The sequence below is a fragment of the Haematobia irritans genome, chromosome 1 (assembly GCF_050003625.1).
Source record: "Haematobia irritans isolate KBUSLIRL chromosome 1, ASM5000362v1, whole genome shotgun sequence".
Classification (NCBI taxonomy): domain Eukaryota; kingdom Metazoa; phylum Arthropoda; class Insecta; order Diptera; family Muscidae; genus Haematobia; species Haematobia irritans.
The window spans coordinates 81,906,694-81,924,200 of NC_134397.1; the positions used below are offsets into that span (position 1 = coordinate 81,906,694).

Sequence of the window (17,507 nt, forward strand, 5' to 3'; positions counted from 1 at the left end):
GAACCGGTATGGACCAATTTTTGTGTGATTGGACCAATTTTGGTATGGTTGTTAGCAACCATATACTAACACCACGTTCCTAATTTGAACCGGATCGGATGAAATTTGCTTCTCGTGGAGACTTCGCAAGCCAAATCTGGGGATCGGTTTATATGGGGGCTATATATAATTATGAACCGATGTGGACCAATTTTTGCATGGTTGTTAGAGACCATATACCAATACCATGTACCAAATTTCAGGCGGATCGGATGAAATTTGCTTCTCTTTGAGTCTCCGCAACCCAAATCTGGGGATCGGTTTATATGGGCGCTATATATAATTATGGACCGATGTGGACCAATTTTTGCACGGTTGTTAGAGACCATATACCAATACCATGTACCAAATTTCAGCCGGATCGGATGCAATTTGCTTCTCTTTGAGGCTTCGCAAGCCAAATCTGGAGATCGCTTTATATTGGGTCTATATATAATTATGGACCGATGTGGACCAATTTTGGCATGGTTGTTAGAGACCATATACCAACATCATGTACCAAATTTCAGCCGGATCGGATGAAATTTGCTTCTCTTTGAGGCTCCGCAAGCCAAATCTGGGGATCGGTTTATATGGGGGCTATATATAATTATGGACCGATGTGGACCAATTTTTGCACGATTGTTAGATACCATATACCAACACCATGTACCAAATTTCAGGCGGATCGAATGAAATATGCTTCTCTTATAGGCTCCACAAGCCAAATCTGGGGATCGGTTTATATGGGGGCTATATATAATTATGGACCGATGTGAACCAATTTTTGCACGGTTGTTAGAGACCATATACCAACACCATGTACCAAATTTCAGACGGATCGGATGAAATTTGCTTCTCTTTTAGGCTCCGCAAGCCAAATCTGGGGATCGGTTTATATGGGGGCTATATATAATTATGGACCGATGTGAACCAATTTTTGCATGGTTGTTAGAGACCATATCCCAACACCATGTACCAAATTTCAGCCGGATCGGATGAAATTTGCTTCTCTTTTAGGCTCCGCAAGCCAAATCTGGGGATCGGTTTATATGGGGGCTATATATAATTATGGACCGATGTGAACCAATTTTTGCATGGTTGTTAGAGACCATATACTAACACCACGTTCCACATTTGAACCGGATCGGATGAATTTTGCTCCTCCAAGAGGCTCCGCAAGCCAAATCTGGGGATCGGTTTATATGGGGGCTATATATAATTATGGACCGATATGGACCAATTCTGGCACAGTTGTTAGAGACAATGTACTTACACCATGTACCAAATTGCAGCCTGATCGGATAAAATTTGCTTCTCATAGAGGCTCCGCAAGCCAATTCTGGGGATCGGTTTATATGGTTGCTATATATAATTATGGATCGATGTGGACGAATTTTTGCATGTTTGTTAAAGACCATATACTAGCACCATGTACCAAATTTCAACCGGATCGGATAAATTTTGCTTCTCTTAGAGGCTCCGCAAACCAAGTCTGGGGATCGGTTTATATGGGGGCTGTATATATAATTATGGACCGATGTGGACGAATGTTTGCATGTTTGTTAAGACCATATACTAGCAACATGTACCAAATTTCAACCGGATCGGATGAATTTTGCTTCTCCAAGAGGCTCCGCAATCTAAATCTGAGCGTCGGTTTATATGGGGGCTATACGTAAAAGTGGTCCGATATGTCCCATTTTCAATACCATCCAACCTACATCAATAATAACAACTTGTGCCAAGTTTCAAGTCGATTGCTTGTTTCATTCGGAAGTTAGCGTGATTTCAACAGACGGACGGATGGACATGCTTAGATCGACTCAGAATTTCACCACGACCCAGAATATATATACTTTATGGGGTCTTAGAGCAATATTTCGATGTGTTACAAACGGAATGACAAAGTTAAAAGTCGATTTTAAATTAAATTTATTTGTGATTTATAGTTTTTGCAGAAAACTATTAAGAAATGGAAAATCTTGACTTTAATAGTCAACTTGTCAATAATTGCCAAATTGGAAAGTCTACATTTACAAATTTTTAAATAACGAATGTAAACCTTTTCAAATTTTCAAAAAACTGGAACAGTAAAACTTTCCAAACTACAAAAAAAGTTGAAAATTCAAGCTTTGGATTCTCGCTGTATAATCCGCAACATTCATAGAGAGATTATACCGGAAAAACAAATTGCTTTAAATTTTTTACCTTGAGCGTAGTTATACAAAATGACGAACATAAGCCTAATGTAAATTTGTTTTATTTGTAGAATTTTTGATTTAGCCCATTCTCAGTTTATATGGCAAATAAAATGGAATTCACTTACAGAGATTATGAAATTTTGTTGATTAATGTTATATTTTTATACGTATTTATTTTTTGTAGTTTTTATACGTATTTATTTTAAAAAGGTAGCCCGCATATTATCATTTTTTTATTTTGCGATTAGACAAAACTTTAAATCTTTTTTCTAATGGTAAGCAAATTTCTAATTTCTATTGACAATTTAACAAATAGAAAAAACATTTATCTCTGACCTCAGTAATCTGTAGAATTTCATTTGGAATTTTTTCAGGACAATTTATTTTTCTTTGTGAAATTTCTTTACAATATGCATTGAATACATACATACATATACACATGTCTATACATATATGTAAATTCTGATTGCAATAACATTTTTTTGATTATCAATATATGTATGTGGCCTATCAAGAGAAAATGCCAAATGTTTATACCGTCATTTTGGCAATGTCCTTTAGTAATGTTTTTCATGTCGTTTCTATTGATATTTCATGAAATGCTAGAAATTTCTGCATTTTCTACATTCCATTGTTATCATTTGAAATACTGACATGCATGAAATCAATTTTATTTTTATAAGAATTGAATTATTGAGAACAAATAACAAAATAAAAATATATTCAATGAACCAAATCTGGTAAACCTTTAACCCCGAATAGATAAACATATTACCTTTAATTATTTCATATTTAAAATAAATTGTGTTACTAAGATTTCTTTCTACACCAAAAAAATATATAATTTTCAGAACTAAAAAAATAAAAACTTCTGAGCACAAACAAATACCAAACTTATTGCGAAACTTTAATTAATAGAAAGAAATTTAAAAATTATTAATTTATGTATTTATCTATGGCTCGCAAATAATACAAAAAATAGAAAATCAAAATCCGTGAAATCCGATACGGGAAATTTTGGCAGAGTTTAAATCTATTTCAGATATATTTCCTACACACAAATTAAATAAAACGTTAAGAAAACGGGAATCGCAAACTTTGTCCGATTCCTATACTTTGTTTTTTAATTCAAAATCACTATCTATTTCGTTTATATCAAGCACTTTCTTGCTTCGTGTTGGAAAATTTTACAAAACATGAATAACAGTTTTAAAACCAGTTTCCAAACAACCGCAGTTGCAACTGAAAGTGGAACTTTTTCTTACTGGTATTTATGTATATTTACCAAGCAATATCTAGTATATTCTATTTCAAAATATTAAATATATGCGAAACCCGCAATCTTATTTAATAGCATATTCACATTAGGTTCGAAATCTACTAAAAGTGGATTTCAAATCTCTTTTTATAAAGCATATGACAGTTGAAATCTAGTTAAAATGGATTTTGGAAGTGTAATGTAAATGAGGTATAATAGTATCAGTACGTTGACTACTTTGCCTACCAATGTCCATCCAGGAGGAATATAGATACATTATATCTGTATTCATGATCGGGAGAAATTCTAAGATGATATAACGTGGTCCGTCTGTCTGTTGTAATCACCACACAGCCTTCAATAATGAAGCAATCGTTCGGAAATTTTGCATCCATTCGTTTTTTGGATCAAGTATACCAATACATGGGCCGATATATAAATACTATATTGGGCACGTCTACTTATGGACCAAAAATACATCTAGATTTCCAATCTCAAGCAAATAAATAAATAAATATTTCGGTGTATAGATATTCAAGATAAGGGGGTTGGTTTATTAAAAAGAACGAAAAAAATCGTTAAAAGTACGAAATTTGTCATTGTTCTACAACCCAAGAAATTTTTCATTAAAGCAGAATGTTTCGTAAAATTTTCATAAATTCGTAAAAACTTCTTCGCAAAGGTTATGAAATTTAAAGAAAGTTTCGTTAAAAATACGAACTTTTTACGAAAAACAGTTAATGTAGAATATTTCGTATATTCGTAAAATGTTCTTCGTAAAATTTACGAAAATGAATGAAAATTTCGTTGTCTTAATGAAAAATTCACGAAGAATAGTTAATAAAGAATTCTTCGTAAAATTAACGAAGATAATTCTCGGTGTATAGACCCCATATAGATCGATCACTCGTTATTTGGGTGAAATTAGAAGCCTAGAGGTCTTTTAGATCGTTTTTTATCGGCCTATGTTTTGGGTATTTAAGATTCGGTCCTGTAACACTTAAGGAATCAGCTGGTTTATCGAGACGATAGATACTAACAAGTCATTGGGAAATCGGCCCTAAAAATAATTATTTTGTACTTTACAACACTAGAATAAAACAAGTATATATGGCCGTAAGTTCGGCCAGGCCGAATCTTATTTACCCTCCACCATGAATTGCGTAGAAGGTTCTACGAAAGACTGTCATCCACAATCGAATTACTTGGGTTGTGGTATCTTAAATCGTTTTCTAAATTGTGAGTTAGTCCATACGTGGTATATATTAGACAAAAAAGGTATGTGTAGGTACCCAGGAAAAAAAATTGGAAGTTCTTCCTAACGCACAAATTTAAAAGCACTTCCAGAATATGCACTCCCAATGATGTTCTTTATTTTAACTACCCAGGAAGTTCTTTTAATTAAATTTTTCATAATTTTAATGGGTAATTTTATTTTTTTTTTCAAATAGGTTAAAACAGAGTAAGAATTCATAAAATGGTACAAATCATTTAAGTTTTGTCGGAAAAAATGCTAAATCCATTCTGAAAAAATTGCGAATTTTTGAAAATATTTGATGCCGAACGTTCCACACAAGCGCAAGAATGCATTAAAACTCATAAAAAAAAAATTTTAAAATTATTTATTTGTGAAATATCACAAAATTTCTTAATTCGCATCCAAAACATTGAATTCGGATCACACCTAAAGAAGTGATGCAAATTCAGTGCAACGGCTGTTGAAATGGGGGACTTCCGTCCTATGACAAGCCCATGTTAAATTCATCGCTTCTGCGTCAATTTTGCATCACTTCCGGATCCAAAAAGAACATTTTCATTACTTTTTTGGCTACGCTTTTTTTGCTGGGTAAGTATACAAATAATTACGAATCGATATGGACTGTTGCACGGTACGTAGGGAGCCAGAATTGAAATATGGCGGCTATATACAATTATGAACTTAATATGGACCAATTTTTGTGTGATTGGGGATCGATTTATCTGAGGGCTATATATAACTATAGACTGATATGGACCTAGTTAGGCATGGTTTTTAACGGCCATATACTAGCACAATGTACCAAATTTCAAATGACTCGGATGAAATTTGCTCTTCCAAGAGGTTCCAAAACCAAATCTCGGGATCGGTTTATATGGGGGCTATATATGATTATGGACTGATATGGACCATTTTGGCATGGTTGCTAAATACCATATACTACCATCACGTACCAAATTTCAACCAGATCGGATGAATTCTACTTCTCCAAAAGGCACCGGGGGTCAAATCTGGGGATCGGTTTATAAGGGGGCTATATATAATTATGGACTGATATGAACCAATTCATGCATGGTTGTGGTATACCATATACTAACATCACATACCAAATTTCAACCGAATCGGATGAATTTTGCTCTTCCAATGAGCTCCGGAGGTCAAATCTGGGGATCGGTTTATCAGGGGACTATATATAATTATGGACTGATATGAACCAATTCATGCATGGTTGTTGTATAGCATATACTAACATCACGTACCAAATTTTAACCGAATCGAAGGAATTTTGCTCTTCCAATGAGCTCCGGAGGTCAAATCTGGGGATCGGTTTATAAGGGGACTATATATAATTATGGACCGATTTCGACCAATTTTTGCATAGTTGTTAGAGACCATATACTAACACCATGTACCAAATTTCAGCCGGATCGGGTGAAATTTTCTTCTCTTAGGGGCTCCGTAAGCCAAATCTGGGGGATCGGTTTATATGGGGGCTATATATAATTATGGACCGATTTCGACCAATTTTTGCATAGTTGTTAGAGACCATATACTAACACCATGTACCAAATTTCAGCCGGATCGGGTGAAATTTTCTGCTCTTAGAGGCTCCGCAAGCCAAATCTGGGGATCGGTTTATATGGGAACTATATATAATTATGGACCGATGTTGACCAATTTATATGGTTTATATGGGGGCTATACGTAAAAGTGGACCGATATGGCCCATTTGCAATACCATACGACCTACATCAATAACAACTACTTGTGCCAAGTTTCAAGTCGATAGCTTGTTTCGTTCGGAAGTTAGCGTGATTTCAACAGACGGACGGACGGACATGCTCAGATCGACTCAGAATTTCACCACGACCCAGAATATATATACATTATGGGGTCTTAGAGCAATATTTCGATGTGTTACAAACGGAATGACAAAGTTAATATACCCCCATCCTATGGTGGAGGGTATAAAAAAATTCTGAATTATTTGCATACGCCACTTTTAACTCAATAGTGAAAGGGTTAAAGCCAAGTTGATCTCTACTCAAACGATATATAAAAATAACAATTTTAAAGTCGAATAGTAGTCTGAGCTGCTCAAACATGCCATTGGTATTGTAAGGACAGGCATTTTTTGTGCTTAAAATATTTTTTTTCAGTATGTAAACTGTACACCGAAAGAATTCTCTTCGTTAATTTTACGAAGAATTCTTCATTAATTATTCTTCCTGAATTCTTCATTAAAATAACGAAATTTTCATTCATTTTCGTAAATTTTACGAAGAACATTTTACGAATATACGAAACTTCTACGAAACATTCTACATTAACTTTTCTTCGTAAGAAGTTCGTACTTTTAACGAAACTTTCTTCACATTTCATGAATTTTGTGAAGAAGTTTTTACGAATATTTTACGAAACATTCTGCGTTAAAATTTCTTCATAAAAAGTACGAAACATTTTCTTTGAAATAACGAAGAAGTATCATTGAAGTTGTAAAATTTCCGTTCGCGGCATTAAATTGTCTTTTATAATGTGCTTGAGTGTATTCCTTTATTCTATTTTTTATGCAAGTCTATGCTACTTCTCATTTGGGTGATAGCGCGCTACGAATAAAAGTGAAGCAATAAAACTAAAAATTATTGAAAAACTTAAGATGTAAAGTAGTGATGTCATTTTTCACACTTGCAACTACAACCAAATGCACTTTCGACTATAATTTTTTTTCTAAAAGTTCGAACATTTTTCAGAAAAAGTACGAAATTTTTTCATAAAAAGTACGACAATTTTTCATAAAAACTACAAAAATTTTTCATAAAAAGTACGAAACATTTTCATAAAAAGAACGAAATTGTTTCATAAAAAGTACGAAGATTTTTCATAAAAAGTACGAAGATTCTTCATAAAAAGTACGAATTTTTTTCTTACAAACTACGAAAATTTTGGAAGAACATTTCTTCGTAAAAAGTACGAAATATTTCGTACTTTTAATGAAAAGTTTCTTTGGTTGTAAAACAATGACAAATTTCGTACTTTTAACGAAATTTTTCGTTCTTTTTACGAAGAAAATTCTTTCGGTGTAACTAACCTGATTTAGAGAAAATGATTTAGAATTTATTTTTACAACAAATGGATAATAATTTGAGCCAATTGCAAGAACTCTATACAAGTATGTATGCACAAAAGCAATTAGGTAAAAAAAATATCTATTGCATTTTAAAATAGATTCCCCATGGAAAAACAACAAGGGTAATAAATTTAGCATAATTTAAGTTTTGCCTTTACAAAATGGTCATGATTTGTAGTTTCAAATTTAGCCAACAAATTTTCGGAAGTTGGTTTTTGTGTTTAAACAACCAAACACGTTATACAAACAAATAAGCAAATGATAATATTTGCTTAAATCCTCTTATCATAAATATACATTTGCTCCGTCGATATGTATACACAAATACACACAGTCATATATGGATATATTACAAATACAATCGAATGCCGACACATATGTACATAGTCTGATATATGTATGTATATATAAAGCTTATCCTTATGCAAATACAAAGTGAGTTTTTTGGTCTTATTTACATATCGATGAAATAAAATATAAATTTTAAACAATAAAGTTAGTTAAAATTTCCAATAAAATGAAATACAAAACAAAATAGTGACACAGAGCTAGAGTGGAGTGGCTAGCCACAAGAGAGAGAGAGATAGAGATAAGCAAATAAGAAATTTCATTTAAAAGCTCTTGATGTGTAGAATGTGTCAAATTTATTTACTGGCCACAACCGGTATTGATTTTGGTATTAAATTTACATTAGGGCCCCTATCCACATATACACCACACCGCCCACACTATTGGTTGGAGCTGGTACTACTTCATATGAAATAGCCCTGTATAGGTGTGTATGTGTATTAGGTTGATTTGTTTGTTTACCTTGTGGTTTGCCGGTTACAGTTTCTTTAGATGAGTTAATTTTTCGATTTGTTCATTTAGGTTTGTTTGTTTTTTTTTTTTTAACCATATAAATTATTGAATTTTATTGTTTGTTTTTGTGGTATTGTAATTTATATTTAATAAAGATTCACGTACATAGACACACACACGTATGTTTGTTTGTTTTTTTTTCAAAAAGGCCAAGGGGAGAGAAAGAAAAATAACAAAAGTAAATATTTAGAAAGTTCATTGATTGTTACAAATGGTTTCAGTGGGAAAGTAGGGGGGAAAACTCATAAATAATCTATTTACAACAATCTATTGCATGCGAGGAGGATGAAATTATATGGGGCTGTAACAAAAAATAACAACTAAATAAATTGAATACTTAATAATAATAATATAATATTTTGCATACTCACTGACACCAAGCACACATACACATATGCGTGTCCATATGCCACAGTGGATAGTAATGTGAAACAAAAAAGATTACATTTGTTAGACCTTAATGCCGTTATAGGGCTCTCACGAATGCCAATAAAGCAGTTTTAACGATAACAATACCTCAGGGAATTTTCATTAGGCAAAATTTCCTGTCCATTTCGTAGGGGTAGCGAAAAATACATTTGAAGTTTAAGTTACAGAAGTTCGAGGAGAATTTCAAATGCAAACAATCCCTTCAAGCAATTGGGTGATTATTTTTCCCTTCCTACAGCTAAAATTTAGTTAATTTTCACTTAATAACACACAATATTAAGGAAATATATTTTTTAAACACAGAAATTTCAATTGGATAAAATTTTATACTCATTGTTTAAAAAACAAAATTCTGTCTGCACATCATTGAATTTCGAGTCCTTCCATGTCTTTGAAACGAAGCTATTTTTTTTCTTATTGTAAAGGCAAACATTTTCAGTTTAATAACATAAACGAAAAAAGTTAATCTTTGGATAGAAGTAAACTGCTGAAATTTTTTCCGTTAATGTTAACCGGAGAGAAGATATTGGCAAAACCTTAACATTTCCCAGGTTCACCTATTCCCTAAAGCTACACTAAAAAAAATATTGTCGTAAGGTCAAAGATTTCATGACCTTAAAATATGAATGAAAATTTTGCTTAGCATAACATAGAAGACGCATTTCTCTAATATAAAGATTTTTTTTCTTATCCAAAAGTCGATAAACTTTTCAATGAAGTCGTATTGTCCTTATAATTATGTGATTTGACTTAAAAATTGGTATCATAACATGAAAGAAAAAAATTTTGGGCTAAGGTCAACTTGACTTTAATAATTTAGAAAATTTCTTTAAAATTAATGAAATTGTCTTTAAATTTGTTATCTTTTTGCATCTTGACTACAAAGCAAAAAATCGTTCAAAAATAGGACATGTTTTTTAACACTTTATTTTAAAGACGTTTTTTACTTTAAACTGGAAGTCGAGTCTGAATTTGGAAAATAAAGTTGTCGTTAACTCGTTTTTAAAGGACTTCGACAGCATATGAAGAAAAAAAGCTGAAAAAAACGAAGAATTAAAATTTGCTTCCTAGAAGCAAGTACACAAAACCCAAATTTAAAAGAGAATTAAATTTACTTGTATTCTCTGCTTCTTTGGCTCGGAATCAATACCAAAATTTTTAAAACAAAGACAAAATCTTTGGAACGGGGCATGCTTTTTTTTAGTGTGTAAACACACAATTTTTTCTTTTTTTTTTGTTCTGAATTGCAATCTTCCAATCTGTCATTCGTTCTTTGAATAGCCTTCTCATGAAATATGAGCTTCTAGTTTGTTACCGTCATACAAGCATCTATTTCCGTTTTGCTAAATCATCATATGCTTTTCAGCTCCTTACACTCCAAAGTTTTTGGCCTTCCTTTAAGGGTTTTGGTATTAATTTTATGCTAATGATGATGTTTTAGGGATGCATTTTTTGTGATATATTAATAAAGCTATTCATAGCAATTAACAGATGCATCAAAGTAAAAAGGGTTTGAATTCCAACAAAAAAAAATTTCAACCAAATATGAAAAGCCTCAGCCTACATTTGAAGCGTATTTATCTTGAATATAAATATTCAATACATCAATTATTTATGGAAAATTAAAATATTTAAAATATTTTTCTTTACGTTAAGAAAAGTTTGTCCTACTTCAAAGGCCTATAACGTTAACAGAGGTTTAACTAGGACACCCAAAATGAATTTTTTTTGTAGAAAAAATTATAAACTTTCTTTAAATTAAATTGACATTATTTTAAATAAATATGTCCTTAATTTCATATACTAAAATTTAATAATCTTCCGTATTAGATCAATATTTTTTGCCATGTTGTATATTGTTATGGTCCCTGTACACTGAAAAAGCAGTGAACCCACCAGTACGAAAACATTTAGTTAATTTTAGAAAATTTTTAATTTTTTTAGAAAATGTTAACTAAACCTTATTACAAACGCTGACATCACTCCGATATCACAAAAGTAAGTAAATAATTTCCAACAAATTCAAGAAAATTTATTGGATATAATTAATTTTTTTCACTTGTTAAAGAAAATTTTGTAGTTTGAAAGAAAAAATTGGAGTTCAAAATTGCAAGAATGTCTTTAGTGATATACGAAGTTCATGATGGATGCATTTGTAGTAAAATTTACCAATTTAAAGAAATAATGAACTATTTTGTGAGAAGTAAATCTTTTAACTTCATTTATGTATAATTTTTTCCCGTTTTTTAGTTCATTTAACTAACATACGCAAAAAAATATTAGAGTAAAGGAAACTTTCTCCATATGTAATAATTCCATGAACTCATCTAGAGTTAAATTGGCTTTAGTGAAATAGAGAGTTCACTTTTTTTGAGTGTAAGGCGAATAATGAATTGCTTAGTATTTTTATTTTGGAGATTTGCTATGTTATGTATATTTTCAATTTGTGATATTGTGAAATTAGGACCCTAAACTACAAACCTTGAATATTCTTTCTGAAAAAACAGTGAACCCACCAGGGAGAAAAATGTCAGTTAATTTTAGAAAATTTTGAATATTTTTAGAAAAACAGCATAACAAACGCTGGCATCACGCCGATGTCATAAAAATAAGTAAATATTTTTCGACAAATTCAACAAAATTTATTAGTATTTTAATAAAGTTTTTTCATTTGTTAAAGAAAATTTTGTTTTTGAAGGAAAAAATTGGAGTTCAATTTTGTAGTAAAATTTACAAATCTAAAGAAATATTGAACTATTTTGTGGAAGGCGCGAATTTAGTTAATCTTTATCCTTCATTTGTGTATATTTTTTTCCTCGGTTTTAGTTAATTTAACTAACGTACACAAAAAAATTATTAGAGTAGAGGAAACTTTCACCAAACGTAATAACTCCATGAACTAAAATAAAGTTAAATTGGCTCTAGTGAATTAGAGAGTTCACTTTTTTTGAGTGTATGCATACACACTTAGATAAAACTATTTTCTTTAGATTACGTTAGAAAAACTGGATTATCTAAGTAGGGATTTTAATGAAAAGAATAATGTCAATATTTCAAATTTTTCCAAATTTGGAAAAGTAGATTTTTCTAGCTAGATTTTTAGTTTTTTTTTTGTTGTAATTCGTAAAGTTTTACTCTTAAACCAAATTCGATTTTTTACTAACAGTCTATTTATTGATTTTAAAATTAAACAAAAAAGAATTTGAATCAATTTTCAAAATTATCCTAAGTTGATTAGTCGAACTGTGAGACTAGGAAAATACAAATAAAAAAAATTTGCATTTTCGAATTTTACATCCTTATCCCTCAAGTAAAATTGATATTTTTTTAGCCCATATATTTCAAGACAAACACCCATTACAAAATTCGTTAAAATGTATTGTAGACCATTCGAAAAGTTTCAAATAGACAAACCACTATGCATCGTTTTGACACATCTACATATATGTGTGAGGTATGCTTGTTTTTGTATTAGATTTTACCAATGTATTAGTAATCACCTTCACCATTACCCTTATGTTAGTCGTACATATTTCATTTCCGGATAGAAGCAAAAAAAAAATATAACGTTTCCGCCCTTTCTAGGACCAACTCAATGTATATTCCATGCCCAAGCAGTTAAGGAAAAATATTATAATATGGCAACTACCTTGTTCACTTTGTTGCTTCTTATCGTCTATAAACATCGCGTTCAAAAAGAGTAGGAGTAGTACAGTACAATACGGTAGTAGTGGTAGTAGTAGTAGCAGGGAGAGTAGTTTCACATAAAGATAGTAATGTGGTTGTGAGCGGCAGTAGAGAGGGAGTTGATAGACACGGTTCGTATTGTTGCCGCCACAAGCAGTTCCGATGAAGAGCCGTTAAGAGTTTTTTCGGGGAATCATGAACGACCCAATAACCGTTATATTTACACACACGCACGCATACACCCAAACGAAGGGATTCATATTCGTAGATACCCGTAAACAAAACCGTACGAAAATTCATAAGGCATGGACGAAAGTAAGTGCGAACATCGCATTAATTTCCGGATGAATTTAACACAGATGATTGGGTGCGTATGGAAGACAGTAGAGGCAGTAGTAGGGTAGTAGTAGTAGTAGTAAATATAATAGGCAAACCGCATACAACACGCGTACACCCGCAACCGCGCACACAGACACACACACATATGCACATTCAACAAACACAGATTCACCCGAGGATAGTATAGGAAGAGAAAAGAAAAAAAAAGAGAAGACATTGGACTTATTAATCTGAACACAGATAGGAGGACACAGGAAGACGAGGAACATGAATTCAAAGTTAGAATACAATTGACATCCAGCCGCACTATGCTGAGACTTGGTTATTACAGGAAAAAACAACACTGACAACAATCAATGGACTATGGTCCCCTGAGTTAAGTTGATAATCATACCTTTTCCATACAGGATGGGAATGTGATCCGTGGCCAAACGAGTTTTAGTTTTTATGCCAACCAACAATGGAGAACCACGTCTGGAAGCAACGCATTCACCGGGAAAGTATTTCGATTTCATGGCAATAGCAAATGCACCTTCCTGCAATGATACAAACGAAACAGACAAAGTTAGTATATATGAAATCAGTTTCAATGCAATACCCTAATGAGTTTTTATAATTGCAAGATACTAGAGGAGGAAAATATATAGAGAAAATCAAATTTCAGTAGAATATTCTATTTCAAGCTTGCTTTCTTCACAGTATGACATTTTTTAGTATAAAAGATATTAACATCAGTAATTTAAAACTTAAATATAATGATGAGGATAAAATCCTTGCAGCACACACAAAAATAAGATTCTTCCCTACCAAAATGAAATTTTGAACCAACGAAAATTGTTCGGAATTTTTCTATCGTAATAAAAACAAAATTGTGTTGAAGGAAAGTATCTTATTCTTGTGATAAAAGTTGACGAAAAGAACAATTTTCTTTTCTTAGGATAGATATTTCAGACAAACGAAATATTTTTTTGTCTTTAAAAAAAATTCTTTAAGAGCAAATAAAATGAATTTAAGGCAATTACGCTTGTTATATATTAAATTTTTTGTCTTTAAAAAACTACATTGTAAAAAACGGGCATTTCGTTCCTACCAAAAAAAGCTTACCAAGTCCAAAGACTTTGTCTTTACTTTAATTGTTTTTGGGAAATTAATCCGAACAAACGCAGTGCGGAATGACACTAGAGATACATTTAAGATGCAATTCTTTTATATATAGGTTTTGCATACTTGATACCCTAAAAAAATATTGTACTCGTATTAAGACCAATCCGCATTTCTGTGATATACAATTTTACAATGAAGTCATTTAATTGATTCAACTTAACTTGGTCAAAGGTTAACTTGTTAACTTAATAAGTCTGAAAAAAATCTTCAAAATTAATGAAATCTTTAATTTTTATTTACTTTGTCACTTTTTTTTATTAACTTTGTCATTCCGTTTGTAACACATCGAAATATTGCTTTAAGACCCCATAAAGTATATATATTCTGGGTCGTGGTGAAATTCTGAGTCGATCTGAGCATGTCCGTCCGTCCGTCCGTCTGTTGAAATCACGCTAACTTCCGAACGAAACAAGCTGTCGACTTGAAACTTGGCACAAGTAGTTGTTATTGATGTAGGTCGGATAGTCTTGCAAATGGGCCATATCGGTCCACTTTTACGTATAGCCCCCATATAAACGGACCCCCAAATTTGCCTTGCGAGGCCTCTGAGAGAAGCAAATTTCATCCGATCCGGCTGAAATTTTGTACATGGTGTTAGTATATGGTCTCTAACAACCATGCAAAAATTGGTCCACATCGGTCCATAATTATATATAGCCCCCATATAAACCGATCACCAGATTTGACCTCCGGAGCCTCTTGGAAGACCAAAATTCATCTGATTCAGTTGAAATTTGGTACGTGGTGTTAATATATGGCCTCAAACTCCCATACAAAAATTGGTCGAAATCGGTCCATAATTATATATAGGCGCCATATAAACCGATCCCCAGATTTGACCTCCAGAGCCCCTTGGAAGAGCAAAATTCTTTCCATTCGGTTGAAATTTGGTACGTGATGTTAGTATATGGTATCCAACAACCATGCAGGAATTGGTTCCTATCAGCCCATAATTATATATAGCTCCCATATAAACGGAGAAGCAAAATTCATCCGATCTGCTTGAAATTTGGTGATCGTATATGATATTTAACAACCATGCCAAAAGTGGTCCATATCAGTCCAAAATCATATATAGCCCCATATAAACCGATCCCGAGATATGATGTTGGAGCCTCTTGGAGGAGCAAATTTCATCCGAGTGAGTTGAAATTTGGTACATTGTGCTAGTATATGGTCGTTAACAACCATGCCTAACTAGGTCCATATCGGTCTATAGTTATATGTATCCCTCAGATAAATCGATTGTGGATGACAGTCTTTCTTAGAAGTTTCTACGCAATCCATGGTGGAGGGTACATAAGATTCGGACTGGTCGAACTTACGGCCGTATATACTTGTTTTATCTGACATTTATATATACATGAATAGATTTGCTAATAAATCGCAAAAAGGACATGAAAATTCGAAAAATGGAATCTGTATTAATTTAATATAGCCTAGATTTAAAGCTTCATACCTCCCTAAAAAAAATCTTTATTAAAAAACCCGCATTTTTGGCTCAGAATCAATTCATCATCCTTAAAGGAAGGTCTAATCTTTGGATCTGTTCAAGTCGAAATTAATTTATTTTAAAAATCTTCATCCATAACTTGGTTTGAATCGGTACATTCAAAAAGTCATCATAAAGATTGATAACCATGCGACAGCGCGCCTATAACCAAATGTCATGAACAAAGAAAATGTACAAATTTTTGCTTTAAATAAGAACTACTAAAAATAAGTGCAACTTCCGTCGATAGATAGTTAAGTTCAGTGCTATTCCTAATCACCACTTCTACTGGTGAGAACGAATTCTGTCAGAAATAAATCAAATCATTTGGATTCCATCCTAAAACATTTGTGTTTTTGTTTTTCCTTGATTTCTTTCCTCACGAGTTTAAATTAACTTAAACTCGTTTTATAGAACATCATACGCAGTCGATTGTGATTTGTCGTTCTTTGTCACCTGGGTCAAGAGAAATTAATTTGTGTCCAGCGACTCCATCGTCCACTACATTCGTACAAACAATCGAAATACATTTTTTTGTTTTAGTGTATGTATCACCCATTTACCACAAATATGGAGATACTACTCATATTACTATTATTTACCAGCTTATCATATTGAAATTAGACACAAAGTAATGTTTCAATGTGTCTATTAAACTTGTAAAACTTCAGTCAAATTGCTTGTGGTATAGAATTTCATAATCTAGCATGAGCCATTTATAATATTCGAAATATTTTTAAAAAATGTTTACAGGCCCATTCTGTATAAGTGAATTTGAAAGATTTTGGAACACAAACTTTGAGGTCATTTTGTATTTAATTTTCTCGTTCGAAATTAATTGAATTTATTTCGAATTCTTTTGGTTTGCTTCCTTTTAGTGGTTTTGGTTTTCTTCTCGTTTGTAAGCTTCCATGTCGTAATGGAATGTTTTGGTAGAAGAAACTGTATAGGAAACTACTGAAAATGACACAGATATAAGAAATCTCATATTTTGCTGGTAATGCATCAAAGAGCAAAAAAAAAAGAATACTGTTCAAATCAAGAAAGACATTTAAGGGGTTAAAAAATTATTTAAAAGTTTTAAAAATAAATTACTTCAGGTGACTATGTTAATTTTTTTTGGGATGTAATTCACTTATTTAATATCGTAACAAGATTTTCTGATGGTTTGTATAAAACAGAAATACACCTTAAGAAAATCAATTGCAGTAGGAGATTGCACACCGTCGTGAGACTATAAACATAAATCTACGATTTTGTATTATCGACTTTCAACCTATATCAGGTTATTTTTGTGAGCGTAGTAGTTTATGGATATTTTCATGAAAATCAAATGTGGACATAAGACGATACCCTTCATAGTGGGTTTGAGAATTTTATAAAATGTAGGTTAATTTTATAAAATTTTAACCAAATTATATTACAAACATCGTCATGATACAGACAGAATACTATCAGAAATCTATCGATCGGACGGTGTGAAACTTAGTGGAATTCAATACCATGCCGGATGTGAAAAACTGGCTTTCGGTTTTAACCAAAACCAAAAATTCTTGCGCTGGCAAAATGGAGGAATCTTAACTGAAACTCTTGTAATTTCTTGATGTCCAGCAGTAAAGCGATCATCAATTGGGTTACTTTGTTCTAGAAATGGAGGATTCATTCCCGGT

The 17,507-nt window shown here is 32.3% G+C and overlaps 1 protein-coding gene across 8 annotated transcripts in view; it reads right to left on the minus strand.

Annotated features, from left to right (window-relative positions):
* The window catches only part of Gfat1 (Glutamine:fructose-6-phosphate aminotransferase 1), a 104,112-nt gene that overhangs the window by 19,021 nt on the left and 67,584 nt on the right, over window positions 1-17,507 (minus strand). For 2 of the 8 annotated variants that reach the window (XM_075290970.1, XM_075290966.1), the window contains exons 5-7: window positions 13,576-13,717; window positions 12,805-12,831; window positions 8,676-8,699 (exon numbers count right to left, since the gene is read on the minus strand). In XM_075290970.1, coding sequence (XP_075147085.1) covers window positions 8,676-8,699; window positions 12,805-12,831; window positions 13,576-13,717 — 193 coding nt within the window. The remainder of the gene's footprint in view (window positions 1-8,675; window positions 8,700-12,804; window positions 12,832-13,575; window positions 13,718-17,507) is intronic. The other 6 variants (XM_075290973.1, XM_075290968.1, XM_075290972.1 and 3 more) reach the window with 3 other exon arrangements.